We start from the raw sequence: 21,240 nt of genomic DNA, 5'->3' as shown, positions 1-21,240 counted from the left end.
ATCCAATATGGCGGAAAATCCATCATAGGGTGTGTTGAACTTGGCTTGGTCCAAGGATTCCAACGGCACCTAATTTTTGAAAATCGGAGAAACGGGTCAAAAGTTACATGCGTGAACTTGCGCTACAGTGCTCGAGGTGCCGACTTGAAACTCTGTGAAATTAATCATTGGACTGTGTGTAATTAGTGTGCCAAATTTTACAACTTTTTACCAGACGGTTCTATGGGCTGCCATAGACTTCCATGGCGGAATCTATCTATAAAGCAAGAAGCGTCTGTGTGTCCTAATGTCTGTGGCACACATATCTCGCTGACCGTTTGTCAGACTGATTTCCCTTGGCAGGTGTCTTGCTACGGGCATGAGTAAGTGCAGTGCCAAATTTGACGTTGTTTGAATAAGAAATGCAAAAATGCATTGGCTTTCGCCACTAGCCACTCCCCCTCCCACACAGCACTAAGCTTCCAGTGAGGATAGAAGCAGGGCTTTGGCAGAACTGGATCAGTGTAGGTTACACGGGTAAAAGGTTAAGCGAGTGCAAGATGTGTTAACATGTCTGACCTCAACAATAAAGACCCCCTGTATGCGGTTTGCTTGCATAAAATGACTCCGCTGATTTTGCAACAACACCCTAACACACACAGGTATGCAGTGGCAAAATTACGTAAAAAATGATGTGCAAAAAACGGACACTTCGAATAGCCCAGGCTACTTTGGACTGTCTTTAGACTTTGAATAAGCAAACGACAATTCCAACTGCAAGGTCCTAAATTGAAGCGAGCGATAATGGTCCCGAATTAAAGAACGTCTCAGAATGCCACACATGCAAAGCATAACCAGCGACAAGCAACGAGTGGCAGACAGAGTGTGATGTCACTTATAGGCCACCAGAGACTGTTTTTGAGTCACACCGTTGCAAATTTCATATGATGATGTATCATTCCACAAAATGGTTTGTTTTCTCTATCATCAAGTTATTCAATAGTCTAAGCATATAGCCTTGACTCAAAACAGCTGTTAGGATTGTTATTTTGATTTGTAAAAAATGTCACATTCTGCTCACTTCACATTTATTATATTATTATATTATCTGTATTCATTATTGAATGCTTACCTGGAATTATGTTTTCCCTATCATCCTATTTTTAAAGCAGGCCTACCTGCAGGCATGTAATTGGGCTACAGGAATAGCATGTTTGAACGGGCACTGCACTAGTAATAATAATAGGAAAACATAGAAACACAATGGGGGCCTTCTCAGCTTCGCTGCTTGGCCCCCAATAAGAAGAAAACGTAGAAACGCAATGGGTGCACTTTTCTGCTTGGCCCCCAATAACAATAATAATAAGAAAACATACAAACACAATGGGGTCCTGCAGCTTCGCTGCTAGGCCCCCCCAAAAATACAGCTGTATAGACATTTTTGCACAGTCTAATGCTTTAATAAAAAATATTGATATTTGCCAGCAGTGGCGATACAATATATTCCGCAAGTGGTGACACAATATGTCGATATTATGATATTGAAAGCACAGCTGTAATACGTGGTGGATAACTTTGTCATATATATATATATATATATATATATATATATATCAGTTATTGGTTGTTCATCTCAATTAATCTGCCTCTCTCTGTCTACGCAGGTGGTAATAAACTGTGCCATTCCCAAGGGGCTGAAGTACAACCAGGCCACACAGACCTTCCACCAATGGCGTGATGCCCGGCAGGTGTATGGCCTTAACTTTGGTAGCAAAGAGGACGCTAATGTATTTGCCAGTGCCATGATGCATGCCCTGGAAGTGCTGAACTCTCAGGATGCAGGTAAGAGTTTTTATTAAATGATGGTAAGATATGAAATTTAGCTTTAATTAGTCACCACACACTTTGTGTTATATTGTGGAGATCATTTAACTTTACATGTTAGGGATGTCCCGTTAACATTTTTTTCAAACCCAGTACGAGTATTCGCATTTGTGTACTTAAAGATGCCGAGTACCGATACCGATATTTCTACCACAAATTATGTCTAAAACAAGCCTCCTGGCACTGTCTAAATGAACCCTTATGTGCCCGACCGTTCTAATTTCGTTAAAATTTTAACAATGACCAATCTCAGCTGTCCAATCAATGATTTTATTTCTGAAATCTTCCCCGTAATGCTGACAACATAAACTTCAATTTGATATGATTGGTTAAGGGGTTTATGGCGCGAAATGTTTTAGATTTTTGAAGATGAGTCATGAAAAAATAGTCTCTCACTACAGTCGGTACATTTGAAGTGGACAGCCGGACGCCACCTGCACTTCGTTGGAGTTTACCTCGACTGGGAACCACACAGCTGGATAAACTGAGGTAATATATGTTTTACATCAGTTCTAGTTATGGTTTATCTTAATTTGTAGTCATTTAGTTATTTGTTATTAGTTATTAGTTATTAGTTATATCAGTTATTTGATAGTAATATGCTTTCTTATCAGCGTCAACATTATGGCATAGCGGGGGCTAGTGCATCGTTGAACTTTAGCTAGCTGCATTACTCTGAACTGCTTGAAATATTCTCATTTGCTATTGCTACTGTCAGTTATTTTCATTTGACAGTTTTATTTAAAAACCTGTTAGTATATAACCTGTAAGTAAGTTTATTGGTGGCGCTTTAGAATAACTTTTAGAATAACTGCTTATTAAGTATTAACAGTGCATAATAAGCAGTTGACAATTCATTACTAACAGTTAGTTAACTGTTGTTATCCTTTAATAACATTAACTAACTGTTAACATGCAGCTTGTAAGTGTTAAAGCAGCCTTTTAAGTTACTTACAAACATATTTGTAACAGCTTGTTAATGCTTGTTAATGGTGTATAAGACAAAGAGGTGGATAACTAATACGCTTATAAGACCTTTCTTACCTATTTGTAGTAAATTTTGCAGCCCCCCAATCTATAGCGAGGACCATGTAGCCTATAGTTCCACAAGCCCAACCTTCTATCTCTATATATACTGTATCTATCTATCTAGCTTGGTTTAGCTGTGAGAAATGCACCTTCAAAATTGCGCAGTGAGCAGGAATCGAACCCCGGGCTCCTGCATCATAGAGTGACTTGTTACTTACTGTGCTACATTCCTGTCTGTATTATGGATGAAAATTTTCATATTGATTCTATATTCCAATAATGTTCTATATCATACAAGCCATGCTTTTAAAAAATATGTTTCTGATGGAAAAGTGGTGTTTAATTAATGCAGCAACAGACCATGAATGTTCGCCTCTGTTCAAGGCAAACTGAAACATGTTTCAATCGATCACGAATGTTTGCCTATGTTTGCGACTTTGAACGCACCCACTTGTCGTCTTTAAGCCTCGGTTGCTAGGTAACCAAACTATATACAAAGCTGGCATATCTTTAGACTGCTGACAAAACTGTTTTATGCGTTCACTGAAAAAAGATTATGGAAATTAAACACCACTTTTCCATCCAAAGCATATTTGGAAAAAGCCTAGCTAGTATGATATAGAACATCGGAATATAGAATCAACATGAACGTCTTCATCAATTGTACAGGAACAGGGATGTAGCTCTGTTAGTTAACAGCTAACAGTAGCTCTGTTAGCTCTATTAGTTATGTTAACTGTTAGTAATGAATTGTTAACTGCTTATTACCGCATTTTCCGGACTATAAGTCGCTCCTGAGTGTAAGTCGTATCAGTCAAAAAATGCGTCATGAACAAGAAAAAAACATATATATATATAAGTCGCATTTATTTAGAAATGTATTTAACAAAATCCAAAACCAAAAACAGAGACTATGTAACTAGATTATTGAGGCCAAAAAGATTAATGTTAATGAAGACGAAGGAGTGAAGGCAGCCAAGAGGAGGGCAGGAAGGTAATTGCAAAGTAAAAGATTCACTGAAAAAAAATGCCATGTGGTACACCAAAATGTATCTAAAATGTGGAGAATACAATGCAATCAAGCATTTTGGGCGATGTGGAGTCACAAGCTGGCAGCAGATTAAATGCTCACAAGAGAGAAAAAGATGCAGTTTTAGACGTGACTGAAGCAAGCCAGGCGATAGGCCAGGCCCGACCGTAATTGTAAAGCAATTTACAAAAGATTCACTGAACAAAAATGCTGATGTGGTACATGAAAATTTAGCTAAAAATGTGGAGAATGCAATGCAATCAAGCATTTTGGACGATGTGGAGAGACAAGCCGGCCGCAGATTAAATGCTTGAGAGAGAAAAAGATGCAGTTTTAAAAGGATGTGCAAACCGAAGCTGCAGCAAACAGGTGATATTTAGAAATTTATTTCACAAAATCCAAGACTAAGAACAGACAGACTATGTAACTGGACACATTGAGGCCAAAAATATTGAGAATTCTACAGGGAATGTTGAAGACATAGGAGTGAATAGTGGCAAGAGGCAAGCCAGGGGCTGCTGACAAGGCCCTGACGCTATTGTAAAGCAATTTACAAAAGATTCACTGAACAAAAATGCTGATGTGGTAAATTAAAATGTTGATGTGGTAAATAGCTAAAAATGTGGAGAATGCAATGCAATCAAGCCTTTTGGACGATATATGCACAAACTGGCAGCAGAACATGCTGAGAGAAAAAGAGCGAGAGAAAAAAAGATGCATTTAACCAGGGCCTAAATTTCAGGATTCAGGATTGTGGGTATTGCGCATAAATTATTACTAAGTATTGAGCATACTAATAAAAGTACCGCAACTCTAGCCATCATAATGCAAGAAATTCCCACAGATTTTACAGCGCAGGTCTGACATTAATCTAATAATGGAGCGGCCTGAATGCGGGACTATTGACTGGACGGACCAACTCTAACTTTCAATTAGAACCCCATGCAGAGACACACACACGCGTGTGCTGGACCACTTTGGGGCTGCCTCTCTCTCTCATTGCTCTCTCTCTCTCTCTCTCAGCAGGATTTGTCACCGCTGAAGTCAAATTATAGGTGCGCCTTCTGCATCAAACGCTATCGACAAACGTTTAGCGATCAGGAACCGTCAGGAATTTTGCAAACACAGAAGCATGACAGCCTATAACGCGAGAAAACATGGATGTGTTCTCCATTTGAGAAACGTTATAATCGATTGCGGACGTGAACAGACAGCTACAGACATGGAGCGCATAGTAGGCCTACTTTCACTTTCTGTGCATATTCATTACATGAAAGATAATTAGTAGCAAAACAGCGATCAGCTATAGGCCTTTATTTCTTGCGTTTTATTGTGAGACATAGGCCTACTTTTCGTTTGGAGCGGCATACCGGTAGGCTATCAAAAGCAGATGTTCAATTTGAGATTTCATTTAAGTTTGGACTGTTTGATTATATTGCTAGATATCGGGACTGATGACCACTGAAATCTGTGGGGTATTTAATGGTTCACTATTAAGTTTCATGTATGAAAGAGTGTCGGGATTTCCATCCGCTTATTGCGAGATAAGGCATCCGCTTTCATTCATTCATGGAACGTGTGCTGTGCTGCAAGGGAAACCGTATTCCGTATAGCCAAAGAGGTCTAAGATTTTTTTATAAAATTCGTAGGCTGATGCCTGGTAGCAACAATTGTGTTTAAATGTTATTGCTTCAGCCTCTAGCTCAGAAAGGGGCTGCGTGCGACTGGTAGCTTGAGAGCAACGGGTTGGAGACTCATGGTGTGGGACGATGACTTTTCATTGGCAACAATATTAAACCAACCAACAATATAAATTATTAAGAAGAGCTCTTTTATGAGTTCAATTGAACCAAAATTATACTGGCTTTTATTTGTCCGAATCTGAGGCCCGGCTATAAATAGAATCCCGGCCATTTGAGGATTTAAGTATAAGCATAGCACAAGCACTAATCTCTGACTGAAAGTGCACAGGACTTGTGCAGTTGAGAGTGCTCTCTCTAGGCTGTAGACGGTAATGTTTCATGTAGGGTTAATGTCAGTTAATATAAATTAACATTTAAAAACATGTTCAATTATATATATTTTTTCATATATAAGTCGCACCTGACTATAAGTCGCAGGACCAGCCAAACTATGAAAAAAAGTGCGACTTATAGTCTGGAAAATACGGTATGCACTGTTAATACCTAATAAGCACATGTTATTCTAAAGCGTTACCAGTTTGTTTTCTAGTACCAATATGCTTGTCAGGTAAGCATTATATTGCCAAGTCATGTATAGCATACCAAAGCTGAATAAATTCTATGTGCGCTGCGTTTCTAAGTTGCGTTACGTTCTCTGACATGAAATAAATTGGGCGATATTTTTACTCCTCTCAATAGTATAGTATAGTATAGTATAGTATAGTATATATCCTTTTTTGATCCCGTGAGGGAAATTTGGTCTCTGCATTTAACCCAATCGGTGAATTAGTGAAACACAAACAGCACACAGTGAACACACAGTGAGGTGAAGCACACACTAATCCCGGCGCAGTGAGCTGCCTGCTTCAACGGCGGCGCTCGGGGAGCAGTGAGGGGTTAGGTGCCTTGCTCAAGGGCACTTCAGCCGCGGCCCACTGGTCGGGGCTCGAACCGGCAACCCTCCGGTTACAAGTCCTTGGGTTGTTACCTCACTAGGCAGTCTGTAGTTTACTATTTTAGCTTGCCAACCTCTGTGTAAATGACAAACATCAGATGTTCTTGTCTGAACATTGTCTAAGATGGCATGACTTGAAATAGACGATAGCTATTCTGCTTCGCTCAATATGTAGTTAAAGAAAACATTATGTGAAATCACGTATTCTGTCAGAAATGTCATTATTGCATTTCAGCAGTTAGTTACTAGGTCACCTGTAATCTGTCTTTATCTTGATGCCAGCCAGGCAATCAGATTTAGGGTAGCTAAACCCATGTGTAATAAAAATGACTTTTCATACTTCTAAATATTGAGATAGGCTACCTCTTGTGTATGTATGTGCATACACGCACACATCTGCAGTTTTGTGATTTTATTTTTAAAATTAATAAAGGTATTACATTTGTATGATTTTGCTGTTGTTTCAGATGGAGGATGACAAGACCTATACAGAACTTCTCACAAGCCTGAAGAGGAAGAGGTAGCTGACTGCTGATGAGCTTGCACTCACAATGCTGAAGACCATGAGGGGATGGAGGAAGAAGGCATAGATTTAGGTGGTGTGCGTAGGGTAGTGCAGACTGCCACTATAACACTGTGTGAAATAGACTTTTTATGTTGTTTTTTACTCACATTATTGTCTCAAGCTTGTGTGGTTTTACCAACTGGAAGAGGTGGGAGCTTGTGCTCAGTAGGCCGTCATATGCAAACAGTGCAGAGGCATGGGACAAAGAGACCCCAGAAGAGTTTCACAGGTTTCTGGGATTGATCATTTGCATGGCGTTCACTTCCCTCCCTAATATCCATTGCTACTGGAGAACCAAGTCTCTACAGGGATCACGGGCCAAATTGTTTATGTCGTGTAAGTGTTTTAAGGCTTTGGCTGCTTTGCATGTAGTAGATCCAACTACAGAAAACAATCAATATTGTCTTAGGAATTTGAAGGACCACCTCAAAAATAATGTCTTGGGGACCTGAGGTGGCGTAGAATACAGGGTAATGGGTAACACTTTATAATAACTACACACAATTCATCATTTATTAAGCTTTTGTTAATTATTAGTTAATGATTTGTTCATCATTAGTAATTTCTTGTTCATACATAATGTATCATCAGTAAAGCATTTGTTCACACAGTTGCACATGGAGGAACTGATGTTCAGGTCTTGCAGTTTCATGATGAGCCTAGATGGTACTATGGTGTTGAAGGCGGAGCTGAAGTTGATAAAGAGCATCCGTACGTACAGGTTGTTCTGATCCAAGTGAGAGAGAGCAGTATTCAAGGCCAAAGCTACAACATCATCTGTAGACCTGTTAGACCTAAGAAAACTGGAGTGGGTCTAATGCAGTAGACAGACAGGATGTAATGTGGTCTTTGACTAACCTCTCAAAGCACTTCATCACAACAGAGGTCAGAGCGGCAGAGCGGTAATCATTTAGACTTGATGGTTTCTTAGGGACTGGGATGATGGTGGCCCTCTTAAAGCATGTGGGGGCGACAGACTGTAGCAGTGAGAGGTTGAAGACGTCTGTGAATACCTCTGCCAGTTCAGAAGCACAGGCCTTAAGAACACGCCCCGGGATGTTGTCAGGTCCTGGAGGTTTATGTGCATTCACTCTTCTGAAGGATTTGCACACTTCTGTCACAGATACTTGAACTTGTATGTATGTGAACTTGTATGAAATATGCCTGTCCTGCCCTAATAAAGAAATATTTGTTTAACTTCGAGTGATTATTCCCGTTTGCAGCCGCTTAATCTCAACAGCGACAAATGGATTTCGTTTAACATAATGGTTCAGGAATCTTTCAATGGTTTAAGCCTACTTTATCAGATTTCATTAGTTTTTATAATGGAGTTCTGTAAAAATATTGGTTTTTATAAGGGTTGCCTAGATTTTCAGAAGTCAAGTCAAAGACTCCACCTGGCATTTCATATAGCGCTGCAGCATATTTCACGCACACAGCGTGCTTGATCACTCAGCAGAATTGATAATTGCAAGCAAACTGTGTTGATAATGGACATAAACTGTGCAAGGATTCACTCTGGCCTCCCTACATCTAGGGCCAATCCTATATAAATATTAGCTTTTAGTGTTGCATGATTTCTTTGTAGTACATTGTATCTTAAAGGTGCCATGTGTAAGAAGGTAAAGAGGTAAAAATATCCAAAAAATGAGCTGCATGCATCAAAATAATGAGAAGAGATAAGGGCGATGATGTCATTAAAAAAATTACAAGGTATAGTGCTGCAGAGATATCAACCTGAATTAGCATGCTAAATTACTAGCCACAGCCCGACTTTTTTTGTCATTCTTATTGACTGTAACATTTGCTTATATACAAATAAATGGTTTATTTGTATAGAACAAATAAAAATAAACCATTGTGTCTGACTTTATTATAAGTTTTAGTAGTAGTAGTCATACTTTTATGTTGTTGGTGAGAAAGAGAATGTGAATTCTGTCAACATTCTAAATCCCGTTTCCTGCATTTATTTACACTTTTGTAAATAAAAAAAAAAAAAAACATTTGAAAGGTGAAGGATATTTCAATTCAGTCTTTTTTGTTAAAAAGCCCACAACTTGCTGAACATGTCATACACTATTTTTTCTCTATCTTGTAGAGAAATATGATGAAAATTAATTTTTATGTGAATGAATATGGATGGATGAATGGATGAATATTGGATATACATTTGGAGAGGATTTTCAAAGACTGTTCATTACTATATCAACATTACCATATGTATTTTACTTCATTTCATAGAACTGATCCTTCTGATTACAATGGTATGTATATCCCATTGATGGTATGTATTATACTCAAGAAATAATAAAAATGGAATTTTCTGCGCAGGAACGAAAGGGTTAAACAAAATATTAACTAGACTATTTTGCACTGTCTCTCACTAAAATCTGAAAGGGCAACAAAACATGATCCCACGTAGAGACCTTTGTAAAATTGGTGTGGCTCCTTTAAGTGCGTGGAATGAGTGGCTACTCAATGAGAGAGGAAAAGAGAGAAGATGCTCTGCTGCAGAGTCCGTCTACTGATTGCTGCCTAAGGGCAATTCCACGGAAAATGGACTTTTGTCACATCCATAACGCCAGTGAAATCCCTTGGCATTTGTAAGATGTGAATGATAATTCATTTTTTGTCCATTTTTTCTCATGTACATTCTTCAGCCAAAAATAGCAAATGCTCAAATTTCATGTTATCATTCACATCATACCATACCATCACATTTTATTGGCGTGATGGATGTTACAAAAACATTTATTTTCCATGGAATTGCCCCTAAGCAGAGTTAGTGAAGGAGATTTGCATTGTTTAATCCAGTGGTCCCCAAACTACGGCCCGCCACCTCATTTTGGGTGGCCCCCCAAAACATGTCCGTGGTATATAGCAACCTGCCCGCACGGGAGTACGACATCGTCAAACTATAACCTCCGCAATTTCCCCCATTCATTCTCTATGGCGAGTCTTAAAAGTACACATGTAATACTCTTTTTGTCCACTGGTGGTTGTTTTGGCGCTGTTTCGCGTTTGCCATCAAAAACGGAATGAAATGTAGGCCTATCTGCAAACAATGTACAGTAAGAGGCCTATGCTGACTGCATCAGTGCTCAAAGTATTCTAAAAGTTTATCAATGAATTGTTAATAACGAACTAACTTATATTCAAGTCATATTTCTGGGACTTTCTGGGATAATTATTTTTATTTGTTCAAATGTTCATACAATGTTCACAAGTTCAGGTGAGTGAAAGTTAGAATGGTGGTCCTTTCAGACCACTTCAGCACTTCATAAAAGTTTGAGAACTTTACATTTTCAGAGTTCAGAGTTCACACATTTTTAATGAAATATACTTTTGGGACTACCTGCTAATACTTTTGGGAATGCAAAAGTCTTTTTATTAGTATTATTGGGGGCCAAGCAGCGAAGCTGCGAGGCTACCCATAGTGATTCTATGTTTTCTTCTTCCCTGTTATTGGGGGCCAAGCAGCGAAGCTGCGAAGGCACCCATTGTGTTTCTATGATTTCTTATTAAGTGTGCTTGCTGAAAGCAGCACACTTATTGTTCTTCTTAAGTTTTTTTATTCCTGTAAGCCCAATTTTTCGTCAGCTCCTGCTCCTAGACCTTTTGAGATATCACCACCGATCTAACTCTGGGACGTCCCGCCGGAACCGGTGTAGTGCGGAAATTGAAAATGATGTCACTGACCCTTGTCATTCTTCCGCCATATTGGATTGAATAGAAAGCGAAACTAAAGTTTCACAGGTCACAAATTTGGTCCGAACTTCACGAAACTTGACGTACATGATCCTTGGACCAAGCCTCACAAAAGTTGATTTTCAGAAGCGTTTGCCCGTCACAGCCAAACGAAATCAGCGGCGAAGCTCCGAAACAGGAAGTCGTCCATATCTCAGAAACACTGTCACATATTGATACCAAATTTTGTATTTGAACTCGGGACTCCAATGTGAGGGTGCATAAGCTAAAAAAAAAAAGAAAACATTCCAAAAGTTTCCACCATTTGGCAAACCACCCACAGGTATTCGGTAACTCTCACCATTCACGTTTGCACCATTCACCTTCTATCACAATGCCTTCCAAGTATGCTCAATGTCTCTGGGCAGCCACAATGTCTCCAGGCAACCTTGCCCAATCATGGAATCCTTGCTCTGCCATGGGATAGTATGGACTTACGAACTGAAATAGCAAGGAGAACAGTAGCTATATATAGCTTACATAATAGAGTTGTTTTTACATTGACGGTATTCAAATTAAATTTTTCATTATTGTTAAATATCATGATGGGAGAGTGTTATTAAAAATGTTACAAGTATGCAATTGCATATGTTTATGGACATTTAGGTTTTACTGTGTTGTTTTGTTGTAAAGACATGCAAGGCATTCTGGGCCGTAATGAACAGTGGTCAGCAGCACTCCATAGGCTACGTATTAATATGAATAGGTGTTTCTGTAAACCTAGGGACAATAAACAGCTATCTCTGTTACAAAAACGAGCTGGTAATCACTCATTGAAGAGGGAACTATGATAAAAAGATTGTTTTCCTAAAAGCATGGAGTTGACGAAAGAATAAGCAAGAATGTCACGTTAATGTAAATAGCCTACTGAACGCTAGGTGGCAACCTTGTATTACATTTCACATCTACATAGGGTGAGATCATTAGAATTATGTGAGCTTAAAGGAAGGTGCAAATATTATGTAATTTATAATGGGAAATTATTGGAAATGTTATTTCTTGTTTATTCTAATTGCAAACCACACACATCCATTCGTAATCACACGTACACATTTAATACTGGAAGACTGTCTATTCGTTTATTTGATGTTGCTTAGCAACACTAGAACAGAGCTTCAGAGAGACACGTTTTGAGTTCGTGGCCAAGTAGGCTACCTAAAATATCGGTTTCCATGTGTATGTGCTGGATGGTGTGCTTCCTTTATGAAAGTAAGTGTTTTATACAGTTAACGTTACAGACATAATGAGTCATGTTGTAGTGGTCCACATCAATGTGCCCCTTCTATTATTAGAATGCTAAGCGGAGATTTCATTCATTTCTTGTGTGGCTAGAAGCTAGCTAGCTAGGTCATAGGGAGAAGATGTTGCTGTAACGTTATGAGATTTATGTTGCTTAGCGTAATGCCATGGTCATTTGATATGAGATGCTTGTACTCGTAACTTCGTCACTCGTAAGTTTAGGACTCCTATTTTTTTTACTAAGAGTAATTCAGGAAGCATTTTAGCCCTAAAAGTAGCGCCTGAGTCTGTGACAGCTTAAGCGAGGACTCCTAATAAGACCGATTCACAAACAATGTTTTGTGGTGGCATTTCACGTCGCGATGTTTTGAAATGCGTCTAACAATCACGAGGGAACAATTTTGCATTGCAGGCATAACTAAGGGATGCAGTAACACCACCATGTAACCCATTAAACTACTGAACTTTTTACATTCAACTTTTAAACGGTCTACTTTTAAACTATCATTAAACTATCTATCTATTAAACTAGCTGTCTATCAACAACTTTTAAACTGTTAAACTATATACATTCACTAGCTGTCTATCAACAACTTTTAACTTGTCATCAACTATGTCAACATTTTTCATCAACTATGACTCCTACCCACTGTAGCTAGTTAGCATGGTTAGCAAAGTTAGCATGTTAACATTGCTAACATTGTTAACATTTTTAACAAAACTGCTAAAAATTATTAGCTAAGTTAGCTAAGTAACATGGTTAGCATAGTTAGCATGCTAACATGTTAGTTAGCATTTTTAGGGTCATTCTACGAAACCGGTGCCTTTTGCGTCCGGTCCATTTCATGAGCTCTCAACAATGTAAAAATGTGTCAAAATGTATTTCAAAGGATCAAACCTGTTAATTTAAGTGTTATGAATTACATAATGCATATTTCAATGTCATTGTAAATATAAATCCTACACTTTTTAGTCATCTTTACCAAGGACATGGCCAATTTCCCCATGTCCGGAAAGTCACATATGGAATTCGCACCTAATATATTAATTAGAACATTTCATTTTTTAACCAAATTTTCATTAATGTCATGATTAAAAATATGCTCTTGATACTATACTATATGTTTTTTTAAAATAAAAGTATGATTTCCTATACAAAAATCATGATTTATGCCCGTCCCGTAGTTTTACATACCACCCCATAACGCTTACATGTTCTGGCTATTACAAAGACACTGTTTCTTTAAGTGACCTCACAGACAGCAGATGACATCACTCAAACCCTTGCAGGAGCCAAGGTCTCAAGCAGGCAAGTTCCCACACAATTTGATATGATTTATTTGCTCTTTTTGGTAGTTAGATAGGGTCCGTTAAGCTTAACCTTACCACCCCATAACGTATAATAGATAGGGAAACTGTTAAATTAGGATTTTTTTTTCAACTGTAATGTAAAGTGAAGGAAATTTTAAACTGAATGATATATTTGCTATCTTAGCTAGTCAATAACAGTGCTAGCTGCAGTCATTCTGAGGTGAAATTTACCACCCCGTAACATACCACCCCATAACACTTTGTATCGTTATGGGGTGGTAAGGGGAATGTAGAGGGGGTGATAAGGGGAATGCAGAGTGGTTGCCATTGCCATTTAGATTACACAATTCATAAAAATTATATTTATATATAGTTTTACATACTGTGATGACTGGGGGAAACCTCTGTTCTTTCTGCAGTGAGCCCTTAGCAATAAGTCCATAGCAACCAGCTAATCTGTTGAATGCTGGTTCATCAGTATGCATTGGTCACTGTTAATATTTTATGACTATATTGTATGCCAATGTTAGCCTACTGGAGACTATTGTGGTGAGAAATAATTATTAAACAGCTTAACTAGTTGTGATGGACTTGTTGGGAAGGGCTAACTACAAGCAGAAAGGAGGTTTCTGTGGTCATCACAGCAAATGAATGCATTTCAAAATGTAGAGTACTTAGCTTTTTTGTGTATCTAGTGACAACCCAGTCATGAACTCTCTCTCTCTCTCTCTCTGTCTCTCTCAACTTGGCACACACACCTAGTCAGTGTAAATAATTATGATAATTTTCATAATTTGCAGACAATTATGGCTCCAATGAGCAATGCTGAATGACAGCGACTGTTCCATGCTCGCCGCAATGCCGATCCAGAGAGGAGGCAGCAGTATCTAGAGATGGAGCGGCAAGGAGACGAGATGTCGAAAGAGGGAAGAAGTTGTTGATCAAAGACCTGAGTGAGAGGGACCAACGACAGTTAAGGAAAAAGTGGAAGGAACAAAATGAGGCCCCGTCCATTTATTAGGGAAGTGCGGTGTAAGTTTAAATGTTACTAACGAAGGTATTATAGCAATATTATAAATCTGGCGACGGAATAGCCTAGAACTTGGGTAGGCCTAGCGTTTAGTAGCCTATGCACTTGCGGTGATAGCCAAAACTAATGTGAATCGCGGACTATCCTACAACCAAAGAAAGTAAAGGAGATTATTTGTACCTGCGTTAGCCAAATAAAGGACGGGACTGCACCCTTCACAAACCGTAAAAATGAAGTTTATTAGTTTTACAGTTGACTACAGTTGACAGTTCACTATCAGTCCACACAAACAATTCTGGTTTCCTTGCACTAGCCATTTTCGTCGTAGCCTATTATGTCTGTTTGTATAGCCTACAGCACGCAAGCTTTGGTCAATTTCTGTAACAGAAACAATGCCACCTCTAGGCCTGGGATATAAAGTAACGTGTTGAGTCGTGTTGAGATGGATCCGTTTGGACGCAAATATTCTTGATACGGTTCCAGGGAAGACGGAGGAAAAAAAGATTGGTTTGGTACGTGTGGACTAGCCCTGGAAAGCAGGCAAAGGCTAGCCTGGAAAATCCAGACCCTCATAATCTAGAAAGATTAAGGGTCTGGCCATGAACAATCATGTAATGGCCCAACTCGAGGGGTGGCACCAAGCATGCATTTGAAAATCTCACTGCACGCAATTGGATAACACCAGACCAATGTTTACTCTGAATGATTACGGACTTCGACGCAATTGGATAACACTACGATCAATGTTTCCAACGTTGCAACGCTGTCGACATCAGTTTAGCTCGCCTCTGGCCCGCCTATGTCAGATACGATTTGATTGGTTCTACGGGATGCAAGGGGAAAAAGTAACGTGCATCATTGCTCATTGCCAGAGTGCCTCGCAGAGACAATTCCATTGTGCTCTTGCGAGAACTCTGGATTTCCAGGGTAGGCGAAGGCTAGAATGAAGGCTTTTGACACCCCTCCTGAGAGTACTTTATCTTTTTCAATGTACTCAATTTTATGATCATATATCAAAATGAATGTACTCAATCTTCTGAAATCTATCCATGTTGAATGCACCCAGTATTACATGACATAACATGCATTTTGAACTTCATATCAATAAATATGTTTATATATACTTTGGATCTTGACTTATTACGACATTAACAGTCCACACATATGTCCAGAACTAATCAAATTATTGTTAATTATGGAAACAAACAAAATTAACCACCCCGTAACAGGATTTACCACCCCATAACATGTGTGTTTTTTTAAAAAAATACTAGAGAGTGAGTGAAATAGCCCATAAATAAATGTTTGATCATAGTGTGATGAAGTGGGCCTATTTACACATGTAGCTTTAATTTGACAATAGGGAGTAAAATAGCCAATATTGTTCAAAACACCAACCAATGGGCATGCGGAATTCACAGTTTGAAGATTAGAATCTAAATTCTGCAAATCTCCAATTAAAAAAGAAACCTATAACTTTTAATATCAAATTAAGGACATTTTTATGACAGGAAAACATGAAATGTTCTGAATTCAATGTATGCATTATGTCTAAAATGGAGCGCATCTTATCCGTTACGGGGTGGTAAAAAAAAAGACACCTGGGCTACAATAAAAAGGAAAATATTAATAGGGATTTATGCCTGAGGTGGGAAAATATTTTTTTATGCAGGTCATATATGTCTTATATCATGTGGATGTCTAAAATATGGTTTGTCCTACATGATTTTTTTTTAAAATGTCAAAGTGAAAAGGCACCGGTTTCGTAGAATGACCCTTTAGCAAAACTGCTAAAAATGATTAGCTAGGTTATCTTAGTAACATGGTTAACATAGTTAGCATGCTAGCATGTTAGCATGCTAGTTAACATTTTTAGCAAAACTGCTAAAAATGATTAGCTAGGTTAGCTAAGTAACATGGTTAACATAGTTAGCATGCTAACATGTTAGCATACTAGTTAGCATAACTGTTAAAAATGATTAGCTAAGTTAGCTAAGTCACATGGTTAATATAGTTAGCATTTTAGCATTGCTAACAGTTAGCATGTTTAACAAAACTGCTATAAAATGTTAGTTAAGTTAGCTAGGTAACATGGTTAGCATGTTAGCATTGCTAGCACTGCTATAAAACATTAGCTAAGTAGCATGGTTAGCAGAATTAAAAATCTTAGCATAACTGCTAGCAAACATTAGAGCCATTCCAACTTTCAGTTATTGTCAAATATCTACCTATACACAGCCATTAAACTATTTGAATATCAACATTCATTCAACTTCCAGTCTGTCAACAACTTTTAAACTATTTACCTTCAACTTTTAAACGGTCTACTTTTAAACTATCATTAAACTATCTATTAAACTAGCTGTCTATCAACAACTTTTAAACTTTACATTAATACACAGGATTAGATGTTAAAATCCCTTGTGCCAAAATCCAAGGTAAAAACACATTCAGAAGCCCCTGCTCAAGTTTAACTTTAAAAAGCACACTACCCACAAATCCGCCAACAAATGGTCACAAGCACAATGCAAATGGCCTATCCAACAGCAGTAGCCTATATAGTATGCGGCATGTCATTGGGGTTATCAAGTGGGCACCCTCATTCACCGATGTTTCGTTAAGTTAGGCCCACGACACCTCATGAAGGCTTAACAGTGAAACCAGCGTCCTGGAGACACTCCCCTCCATGCTACCACTATATTACCACATTGAAATATCCAATACTCAAAATACTCTTAACCAGCCCAGGCATGGTTGAAGTTGGCTAGGTCGGTCCGTCCCGTTGATGTGGACTGAACCATAAACCATAAAGAACCTTAGCCAAGTACCATCAACCTAGGCACAGTCCATCACAAACACAAAACAAATGAGCCAGTTAGCTTACCTTAGCTTGCGCCCCAGGAAGGGTAACTTCTCCTTACCCACCACCAAAACAAATGAGCCAGTTAGCTTACCTTAGCTTGCGCCCCAGGAAGGGTAACTTCTCCTTACCCACGACCAAAACAAATGAGCCAGTTAGCTTACCTTAGCTTGCGCCCCAGGAAGGGTAACTTCTCCTTACCCACAACCATTCGCTTGCCCGTTCTGCTGCTAAGGACATGTTACTAACCACCTGCCTTAGACTTCGACCACAAATGCCCAATTCAGACAGCAAGCCAATAGCAGATCTGGCCACAAACCCACGTGCACCGATTTCAATAGGCCTTAATCGTGCACTCCAACCTCGCTTAGCTGCCTCCTCTGCTATTTCAGTATATTTAGCTCTCTTCAGCTCATTGGCCACTTCCACTCTGTCTTCCCAAGGAACAGTGAGTTCAATGAAGTAAACTATCTTCTCTGAATCCGACCATAGAATTACGTCAGGACGTAGCTTAGTACTCACTATATGTGGAGGTACTGCCATCTGCTGGCCAAGATCAACCTTCATTTCCCAGCCCGCCCCATTTTTCAACTGGCCGGTTTTACACCTGGCCTTCGCGGAACAAGGTTTATCCCCCTGACGTACAAAGTTAATTTGCCTTACCCCTTTACTAGCTGCTAATGAATTGACTTCTCTTCTTTTATCCTCTATTGCCGCTGCCACACATTTCAATACCTGGTTATGACGCCACGTATACCGCCCCTGGGTGAGACTTACCTTGCATCCTGATAGGATATGGTGGAGATTGCCCACACACGAGCAAAGTATGCATTTATCATCCTCACCAAACCATTGACTTAAATTCTTGGGAGATGGGAGCACATCATAATAATAATAATAATAATAATAAGCTTTATTTGTATAGCACCTTTCATACACAGAATGCAGCTCAAAGTGCTTTACATTTGAAGCATGTAACAAAATAATAGTCAGTCAGTCATTATCAATCACATTTCTTCATTGCTGGGGCCGTTTATGATCCACTCAGCAACATATCAAAAATATAGAAAATGACATGTCATAAGACTGGCAGCCTTAACCCTCTTACCCCCCACAAGCACGCCATATGGCAACTGTGGCAAGGAAAAACTCCCATATTCCAGGAAGAAACCTTGAGCAGAACCTGACTTAATAGGGGGAGCCCATCATATGTAGCACCTAACATAAATCTGATCTTACTAGCTTCCATGCCCCATAGATCTTTCCATTTAATCTGTCTTTTTTCCACCCCTTCCCAGTTCACCCACTGCCCTTGTTTTGCCTGCGACACTGCCTTAGTACATCTTACAGCCTCCTCCTGTCTATGCATTTCCTCCACTACCATTTTCCTCTTTTCTCCTGCAGAAGCCTTACTCCACAAGGGTTTACTTGCACCCACCCCTAGACCCCCCCGCCCGTGCTGCACATGGCCCATTATATCTCTATGCTTCAATGCTGATTGAGCTTGCTTAACTGCCTGCTCTGGGTTCCACTTCCTCCCTGCATTAACTGAGGGTGCAACTTTCCTCACCACTGGGTCCTTGGACTGAGTAAGAGTCAATTCCAATCTAGCCTTAGCACACTTAAATTCCTCTGTCAGACTAGATATTGGCAGCTCTACAATACCCTTCCCATACAAGGCTACACTGCTTAAGCAGCGTGGGACTCCGAGCCATTTTCTGACAAAGGAGTTGATCATTTTTTCCAACCTCTCTACCTTTGACAGAGGAACTTCATAAACTGTCAATGGCCACATTAGCCGAGGCAACAAACCAAACTGCAAACACCACAGCTTGAGCTTACCTGGCAGCCCCGACTTGTCAATTTTTGCAATACCTTGCCTAGTGACCTGTCTCAAGTCTTCAACCTGTGATTTATCACTAAGGCTTGCATCATACCACCTTCCCAGGCTCTTCACTGGTTTCTCCAGAACTGTGGGAATAACCTCCTTATTTATAGCAAACTTCTTATCTGTTACCTTCCCTTTAATAATTGAGAGACTCCTAGACTTACTTGGTTTCACCTTCATTCTGGCCCATTGCAGATTACTATTTAACTTACCCAGCAACCTGTTGGTGCATGGAACGGTTGTCGTCAAGGTTGTCATGTCGTCCATGAAAGCCCGAATCGGGGGGAGGCGTGGCCCTCCCTGCAACTTCTCCCCGCCCACTACCCATTTTGAGGCCCTAATAATGACCTCCATTGCCATTGTAAAAGCAAGTGGGGAGATGGTACATCCGGCCATGATTCCTATCTCAAGTTGTTGCCAACCTGTGGTGTAATCAGCTGTAGTAAAACATAATTGAATATCCAGAAAGTATGCTTTTACTAGGCTTTTAATGCTACCTGGGATTCTGAAATAATCAAAGGCCTCCCACAACAGACTATGCGGCACAGACCCAAAAGCATTAGCCAAATCCAAGAACACAACGTGCAGGTCTCTCTTCTCACGCTTTGCTAATTGAATTTGGTGCCAAATCATGCTGGTATGCTCTAAGCACCCGGAGAAGCCAGGAATTCCAGCTTTTTGCACCGTGGTATCAATTAGTTTATTCCTTTCAAGGTAATTTGTCAGTCTCCGTGCCACCACACTAAAGAAAACCTTCCCTTCAACATTCAGTAGACTAATTGGCCTAAATTGATTAATCTCCACTGCGTCCTTTTCTTTGGGAATAAATATTCCCCCAGCCCTCCGCCAAGCCTTGGGAATACTCTGCTTTTTCCAAACTATCTTCATTAATTGCCATAAAAATCTTAAAACATCTGGTGCACTCTTATACAACCGGTAGGGCACTCCATTAGGTCCCGGGGCTGAAGAGGCCCTTGCACGTTTTATTACTTCTTGCACCTCTTTCCACCTTGGTGGACTATCGTCGCATTGGCTACTTAATTCACCAATAGGTGGGATATCAGCAGGAAGTACCATCTCCCTGAACCTCTCCCTATCTTTGTGCACTCCCTCTAAATACTCCTCAAGCTTCTGCTTAGGTTCCAAAAGACTACCACTCTTCTGCATTACGAATAAAGACTTAACAAACTTAAATGGGTCTTTATAGAATGCTAGTCGGGCTCGTGATTTCTTCTTCCTATTTTTCCTAATATTTTCAGCTCTTCTTAGCACTACTAACCGCTCCCTCACATCTGCCTGTAGACAGTCAATACCTTCCTTCTCATCATCTGTAGCTTTTCTCCACTGCTTCTTAAGCTGCCTCCTCTCCTTGATAAGTTTATCTATCTCCTGCTGGCGCCTAGATTTAACTACCTCATGTAGCCGTTTTGTCCTTCTCTCAATAGTCCCAAATCTTTCCTTACCATAGCTATAAATAATGTCTCCCATTTTCTCTAATTTGCTTTCAGCCGTCCCCTTGAGCTGACCCAGGATACTGACCAAATCACTATTAACATCTTCCCACATTCTACATTCTGCTGCGCCTGGCCATCTAACCCCAGGCCTATGACCATTAATCTTCTCCCTCCTTGGCTGACTGGCCTCTCTCTCTGCCTCAGTGCTAGAACTTACCTCAACAACAGGGGTACTGATGTCCTGCGAACTGTGGGTTTCTTCCTGTCGCTGGACTTCAACCGACTGACTTGATGCACTTCTTAAGAAATAGCTATCAATGCGGGGACCCTGTGTTCCCTCTACCAAGCACTTCTTTTTCCCTTGATGAATTTTCAGGCCCTTTAGACTTGTAACCTTCTGCCAACCACACACACACATCTGCAGCTTTTTCTCAGTTTTCTCTGAACTAGTGGCTTCCACAAACATGTTTTCCTTACTCGTAATCAAATTCGTTCCAGGGTCAGTAACCATGTCTATCACAAGTGAGTCATCTTCCGCCCCTGCTCTCGCTGACTCTAGGGGTATTTTTTCATTATGTCGTACTGTA

The 21,240-nt window shown here is 39.8% G+C and overlaps 1 protein-coding gene across 3 annotated transcripts in view; it reads left to right on the top strand.

The window, feature by feature from the left end:
• enah (ENAH actin regulator) overlaps positions 1-21,240 on the top strand; it is a 205,585-nt gene that overhangs the window by 102,950 nt on the left and 81,395 nt on the right. For all 3 annotated transcript variants that reach the window (XM_076271668.1, XM_076271667.1, XM_076271669.1), the window contains one exon: positions 1,644-1,821. In XM_076271668.1, the coding sequence (XP_076127783.1) occupies positions 1,644-1,821 (178 nt within the window). The remainder of the gene's footprint in view (positions 1-1,643; positions 1,822-21,240) is intronic.

This window comes from Alosa pseudoharengus, unplaced genomic scaffold (genome assembly GCF_046254945.1).
Source record: "Alosa pseudoharengus isolate Yale_2024_CS ecotype anadromous, Long Island Sound unplaced genomic scaffold, YU_APseudo_1.1 YU_APseudo_1.1_scf_7, whole genome shotgun sequence".
Taxonomy (NCBI): Eukaryota; Metazoa; Chordata; class Actinopteri; order Clupeiformes; family Clupeidae; genus Alosa; species Alosa pseudoharengus.
Note: the sequence above shows the minus strand (reverse complement) of the source record. Positions and strands in the feature narration are given on the sequence as shown.